Raw genomic sequence first — 6043 nt, 5'->3', positions numbered from 1 at the left:
GAAGCCAATATTGTGATTAAGCTCTAATAATCCTAAAATTAGTGATGACTCCGTCGATAAATTCATTTGGATTAAAAAACTACAATATCGACGATTGCTTGACTTACTTGGAGGATACATGTCCCGTCTTTTTTCTCACTAGCAGGCAGTGCAGAGGCTCTAGGAGGCTGCGGCTACGAGAAGTCGAGAACACACATGTACCAATTCCATTTTACATCAAACGTAGCTTCATAATGAGATTCCTTTTTCTTTTTCACTTCCCCCCTTACCTCTGTAAGACTGCAGAAGTCTCATCATGTGGTGTGAAATTTCTATTTCCTTTTACCCTCCCTTTCATTTCACCACCTGCTTTTCCTCCTTTCTGAGAATAAGGAATCGTTGGATATAAATACAGGACAAACCGGTAAAACGACAAGGGATATTTACCCCCACGGTAAACCATTGAGATTATCATGCATTACGTGTTTACCGTACGTGGCTATTCCCTATAAATTGGGCTTCATACTGTACTCTTCCTGAACTCATCTGCCCCCCTCTGGGAGACAAGTGTGTTCGTTTAGTACACAAGCTAAGGGGTGAGGATGATCAAGAAGGGGAAGTGGTCAAAGGAGGAGGATGACTTGATCATAAACTACATTCAGAGGCATGGCAGCATCGGTCGGAGTTGGCAGGCCTTGTCCGACAGTTTAGGTTTGTATACTGCTCGTCATTCATCTCTGTTTGCGCATTGTCATCTCTGTTTGCTAGCACTGTCATCTCTGTTTGCTAGCATTGTCACTTCTTGATCAAGCAGCTACGCGTCGTCAAATTGCTCTCCTCAATGTATTTTACTCGTATATATCTGACATGATCGTTGTAATGCATGCATAGGCTAAAATAAATTGCTCTCCTCCGTGTTCAGATACTCCATTATCTAAAAAGTTTTTTTTTCAATGGCTCTCTGCAGGGCTGAGGCGGTGCGGGCGGAGCTGCCGTTCCAGGTGGCTGAACTACCTCCGCCCGGGACTGAAGCACGGCAATTTCACGCTGGCCGAGGAGAGGATCATCTGCGAGATGTACAGCAAGAGGGGAAGCTGGTAAGTCTTACACGAACCCATTCTCCATGTCCACTGCAAGTGCAAGTAGTGCAGCAACATCTGACAACACGGATTGCCATGGTCATTTTTCAGAAGTTAACCCATTCTGCAACAACTGCAGTCTTTTATTCACTGATTTCATTGAACGTACATATTGAGTTGTTGAACTGCTGTTTTATTGCACTGAGATTTCATATCAGTTAATTACTGAGTAGATAAAAATGTAGTGCAGAGAATTGAAGCACAATCACTGACATGCTGCAAATTTCTTGGCTTCGTTGGTGTGTTCACCCAACAGCTGGTCTGTCATCGCCGCTCAGCTTCCCGGGAGGACCGACCTCGCCATCAAGAACTACTGGAACAGCACGCTCAAGAAGAAGTACCTGCTCCCAGCGGCGAGAAGAACCGCCGCCACCTGGGGCCGCCGGACCTGCCCGGCCGGCAGCACGTCGTCCGACGCCGCCGGGGTTCCGGCGCGGGGCCTGCAGCTAGTTGTCTACAGCAGCGAGGAGAGCTCCACGGCTGGGTCCTCTAGCCCGGCCGTCAAGCCCGTCCTGGCCAGCCCGACGCCGGCTCCGGTCGCCGCCGCCGGCCAAGAACCGATCGCGGCGGTCCCAGTTAGTGGACCGATGGTGGGGATCGAGCAGAAGCCAGCCTTGGTGAGCCGACTGCCTCTGGAGAAGCCGCTGCGGCTGCCGCCACCACCGGCCGGTGATCAGATTGGGGAGAGACTCATGGACATCGTCTGCGCTCCTCTGTCTCCGATCCCTCTGAACTTCATGGAACCGGAGCTGCTGGCTTGCATCGACGGGTTCGATGACACTGAGAGCTTCTTGGCGTGGTTTGATCATCACTGAACTGATGATAGCATATGACTAGTTCAGAGATTAGAGTTAGAGATAGCACTGGTGGCTCAGGATTACCTATAGGACTGTCAATTTGTCATGTGTTGTGTGTTATGTTACTGTTGTGTGTTGTCTTTGTGCGTTCTTGTGGAATTAACACTCTCTGTTGTTTAGGGCTAACGAATGTTGTAGTTGTGGGTTGATCTGGTAACAGTACCTTTTCTTTGTTTCAACACTGCATATGTTTCTTCAGGCATGTTCATCTTTACTGAAAAAGAATTTGGGGGGTCAACCTTTTATGCCAGTGGCTCATTGTCTTTTCTTCTTTATTGTGCTTTTAGAAAGAAAAAAATCTGTTCTGAATACAGATCATGCATCAAAGTTACTAATCTCTGTGGCAATTTGCAACAGGAATCAAACTACTTCCAATTTTGAATTAAACAAGTACTATGTTATGTTTATGCATATCCGACATATTTCCTTATAAACAAGAAAAAAGGTCAAGAAAACAATAACCAAGAAAAGAATATGTTGTGGTAAAAGCAACCAGAAACTGCATGAATTCATCAAGCAACCGGGTCAAACGTGGCCAAAACTCCCGGGGTTCTTCTAACCATAATGCACAGCTCCTTCAGATCTAGGTGCTCGAGTATCCGACTTTCTTCTTCTTGCAGTGTGGAACAACGATCTTGGGAGCGTCAACGTGCATCCTCAGGGAGCTGAACTCAAGGGCGAAAATGGGCCTGGATAACAGGACTGAAATGCTCTGGCTTTGCGCATCCAAGTCATCTATCACGTTGGACCCAGAGCTGTTGATCTTTCCGTCAGATTTTTCCTGTGGCTCTGTGGTTCTTGGACTCCAAATCCTAGCAGGCTTTACAGGGCGCACCCTGTGGAAGAAAAATAGTTGCTTAGAAAGGCAATAATGTGTTGAAAACAGATACATCGTATGCCATCAATGTATATCTCAGGACGTTCACAGAGTTCATTTATGTCATCACCTGCATTCTACTTGACAGGAGTACTTGAGAAGATCAGGATGGTCCTCTGTCCGCCCACTGAAATTTACAAAGCGAGACATGTTTGTTGAGAAATTTTGACAAGGATTTTTCTTCTCAATAGAAATCTGCACATGGCTTCATAAAGCATTTAATTTATTTACATATTTTCTGACAGCTTTCTTTTGAGAAATCATGGGCAATCCGGTTTGTTTTACCTAACCTGAAACTTGGAAGTGACATTTTGATTGCTGGGCCCATCCACTTGTGGTTCTTATGTGATCCTGCTGTCCACTTCCACATGATCAGAAAGTGAAATAAAGCATTGAATCAACAAAGCCAAGGTTCGTGAGTACCATTTTGAGAGTGAAAAGGATAAGGTTAGGAAAATGACATTCTGAAAGGCATTGGAAACGCCTAGTATTTGACATCCATTGATCTTCAGTGATGAAGTGAGGTAAGAGTGATTTGATAAAATCCAATGCAACAAATTCAGACTAATATGTACATGGTTTCTGATGAGCCTAGATGCCTTACTGGTTACTAATTCTGGTAAAAAACAATGCATTTTCCATGTTGAAGAATGTAACTGAAAAGTTCAGGGAATGTAGCTCAAAAGGATAAGGAAACAAGTACAACTTTGAGCCTAACAATTATTCCGGGTGGCGTGTCTTCAATGGATCATTAAGCGGATAAGAAGACTGAAATTACCAGTAAGTGGCAGGCTGATGTTGCACAAGTGCCTAGTAGATGAGCCCTTGGTCTCTGAAATCTCAATCTCACGGCCATTCCCTTGCTTGGAGGTTGTCGACCCAATCCCTAGCATGTTAAGGAAGCTGTTTGGTTTGACCAACGGTTTATCCCCGAGTGAAGCAGCTTCAGTCTATCTCATGTGACAGATAGGTTACAAGTCTCATAATGACAACATTTTTCAAGCCTAACCAACAGTCATATTTTCTGAATGTAGCAATGGGTTTGTATCTCAGTACCTTTGAGAATGTAGCGACATGGCTTGGTAGTCCTACCTCCTGCAAGAATTGGAACGGCTCGAATTAAGGCGAAGGAAGCAGTAGGACAACAAAGTGACACAGATCGAGAGGAATTCCGATGGTAACCTTGCGGCCGTGCCGGCAGGCTTCGATGCTGTTCACCAGCACCCTGGCAGCCCACCTGAATAGGTTCAGACAATATACCAGGCTTCAGAGCCAGCAAGAACTGAAAAGGTTCAGTCAAGCAAGTCATCCTATGCATCTAGGCTACTGAAGCAGGAGTACTACCGCTAGATTTCATCAGCCAAAGAAAAACCCAAAAATAAAAAAAAACAACAAAAAACAAGTCATCACCCGATTATCTTTCATCAGAACCGTATTCAGAGTTCAGTTGCTGCATTTCATCTGGGTCTGCAGCTCTGCTTGGTACTGTACATACAACATGCATATATTCTTCTGTCCTCTGCATCCCACGGAAGATGGAGGAAACCGCGGGCGGCTGCAGCTGAGCTGAGCTGCGCAGAGCAAGTTGACCACGCGGAGCAAGTGCAGCGCACCCAGCCACCCGAAACCCTCGAATAATTGAAGGAAGCAAGGCAGAGTCCGTGCTGCCACGTACAATCGTACGGGGGATAAGGGGGTTGTTTATGGCCGGCTAGCGCACACGCGGTTTCGTTTTCTTTTTCTATACTGCAAGTTGCCCTGTTCTTTTCTGCTTGCTGAGGCCAATCAGACAGGAGAAAGTGGCGTAGAAGCCTGGAAGCGATTAAACAAGGCCACAGAAGATGCAGTGCAATGCAGATGCAATGAACCGGAGCGAAGGCGAACTCACGCGCAGGAGGACGGCGGATTCCACACAATGCCGGCGATCACCACGAGCTGCAGGCGCAAAAAAGGGGAGAGGTCGGTCGTCGAACCGAATCTTGCTAGAATGAGAACCAGCAGCAGCGAAGCTAAGGAAGAGAGAGAGAGAGGATTCAGGAGAGGGTGGTGGCAGGGCAGCAGAGCAGGCGGCATGCATGCGCGCGCGTACCTCGTCGAACTCGCCGGCGGGGCTGTCGTGGTAACGCGCCAGGAACATGCCGCCGAGCGTGTAGCCGAAGGCCTCCACGAGGCGGAGGTCCCGCGGCACGAAGGCGCGCGCCGTCGACGCCTTCACCAAATGCAGCTGGTACAATGCGCTGCAGGCAGCAAATTCAAGCGGGCAGCAAGAGACCATCACCCACGGGCTCGGGCTCGATCAAACAGGAAAGAAAAAAAAAAGGAGAGCTGCGGCCTTGCTTGCCTGCCCTTGAACACCCATGGCGGCCCGTGCTGGTACCCCGCGCAGGCCATCTCCTTCTCCTTGTCCGCCGCCATGGATATGGATCCTCCTGCTCACACTCTTAGCAGCTAGACTCTCCGAGAACGCAAGAAAGCGGCCGGCCACTGGACTGGAGCAGGGAAGAGGGTCAAAGGCAGGCCCTGGATTTATAGGCAGGTGATGTGAGCAAGGGAGTGGGAGAGGGCGAATGGAGAAGGGGAGGCAAGGGGCGATGAATTGCTGATGCGATGCTGGGACGCAGGTCGCGGCTTAAACAAGTGATTGTCGTCGCCACTTTGCGGCTTGCGAGCTTTGCTTGGTTCAATGGAGGAGGAGGATGGATGATGGATGCGGGATGGGAGCCCGGGCGGACCTTATCTGGTGGACAGGTGGCAGTAGCGTAGAGGCCAGGGGTGGGGGTGACGTCACCGGTCGAGATCCGTGCGGGGTCCAGCGTCCGCGTCGACTGCTGCCGCTGATCAGCTAGCTAATGCCATTCGGGGGCCGAGATAGATGTGGCGGCTGCTTGTTTGCTTTGCGGCGCCGCTGTTCCTGTGTGTTGCACGGGAGCTTTGGATTTGATAGTCAACCATATGGGGGACGGACGAAAGCAACAGCGGAGCCGGGGCACCGTGTCGGGCCGGCGGGGCAACGGGCCGTTGGGCCGTGCGAGTGAGAAGAAATAGAAGCGCAATTTGTTCATTACCTGATCTTTTTTTTTTCTCAAATAGTATATGAAAATATGTGGGAATGCGAAAATGCTTTACAGAAGGAAGAAAAACTTAAACACGGTTAAGCTCACCACCTTGACACAAATAACAGGCGAGCAGGA

The 6043-nt window shown here is 48.7% G+C and overlaps 2 protein-coding genes across 5 annotated transcripts; one reads left to right on the top strand and one right to left on the bottom strand.

The window, feature by feature from the left end:
- The first annotated feature begins 581 nt into the window (after positions 1-581).
- On the top strand, positions 582-2213 carry LOC136458102 (transcription factor MYB4-like). Its single transcript, XM_066458102.1, has 3 exons — positions 582-690; positions 902-1076; positions 1375-2213. Exons 1-3 carry the CDS (start codon positions 582-584, stop codon positions 1931-1933), a joined length of 843 nt encoding a protein of 280 aa, XP_066314199.1. The 3' UTR covers positions 1934-2213.
- Positions 2214-2247: 34 nt separating this feature from the next.
- Positions 2248-5574, bottom strand: LOC136485791 (protein NEOXANTHIN-DEFICIENT 1-like). Of its 4 annotated transcripts, none has more exons than XM_066482634.1 (9): positions 5194-5574; positions 4942-5089; positions 4741-4861; positions 4035-4089; positions 3909-3947; positions 3631-3802; positions 3143-3206; positions 2923-2979; positions 2248-2811 (listed from the first exon to the last, which is right to left on the bottom strand). In XM_066482634.1, the coding sequence occupies exons 1-9, from the start codon at positions 5209-5211 to the stop codon at positions 2559-2561; spliced, it is 927 nt and encodes a 308-aa protein (XP_066338731.1). In that variant the 5' UTR covers positions 5212-5574; the 3' UTR covers positions 2248-2558. The 4 variants fall into 4 exon arrangements, with proteins under 4 accessions (XP_066338731.1, XP_066338737.1, XP_066338743.1 ...); XM_066482640.1 differs by having other exon boundaries at positions 2251-2811; positions 3143-3203; positions 5194-5572; XM_066482646.1 differs by having other exon boundaries at positions 2254-2811; positions 4741-4787; positions 5194-5570.
- Positions 5575-6043: the final 469 nt, after the last annotated feature.

The sequence above is a fragment of the Miscanthus floridulus genome, chromosome 1 (genome assembly GCF_019320115.1).
Source record: "Miscanthus floridulus cultivar M001 chromosome 1, ASM1932011v1, whole genome shotgun sequence".
NCBI lineage: Eukaryota > Viridiplantae > Streptophyta > Magnoliopsida > Poales > Poaceae > Miscanthus > Miscanthus floridulus.
Note: the sequence above shows the minus strand (reverse complement) of the source record. Positions and strands in the feature narration are given on the sequence as shown.

Excerpts from the sequence above, each read along its gene's own strand:
- LOC136458102 (XM_066458102.1), top strand. The coding sequence starts at position 582 with ATGATCAAGAAGGGGAAGTGGTCAAAGGAGGAGGATGACTTGATCATA. Across the intron at positions 691-901 it reads GGCCTTGTCCGACAGTTTAG|ATACTCCATTATCTAAAAAG; the intron begins GTTTGTATACTG and ends CTCCGTGTTCAG. Across the intron at positions 1,077-1,374 it reads TACAGCAAGAGGGGAAGCTG|CTGGTCTGTCATCGCCGCTC; the intron begins GTAAGTCTTACA and ends TTCACCCAACAG.
- LOC136485791 (XM_066482634.1), bottom strand. Across the intron at positions 3,948-4,034 it reads CCTGCCGGCACGGCCGCAAG|GAGGTAGGACTACCAAGCCA; the intron begins GTTACCATCGGA and ends CAATTCTTGCAG. Across the intron at positions 3,207-3,630 it reads CATCAGCCTGCCACTTACTG|CAGGATCACATAAGAACCAC; the intron begins GTAATTTCAGTC and ends GGAAGTGGACAG.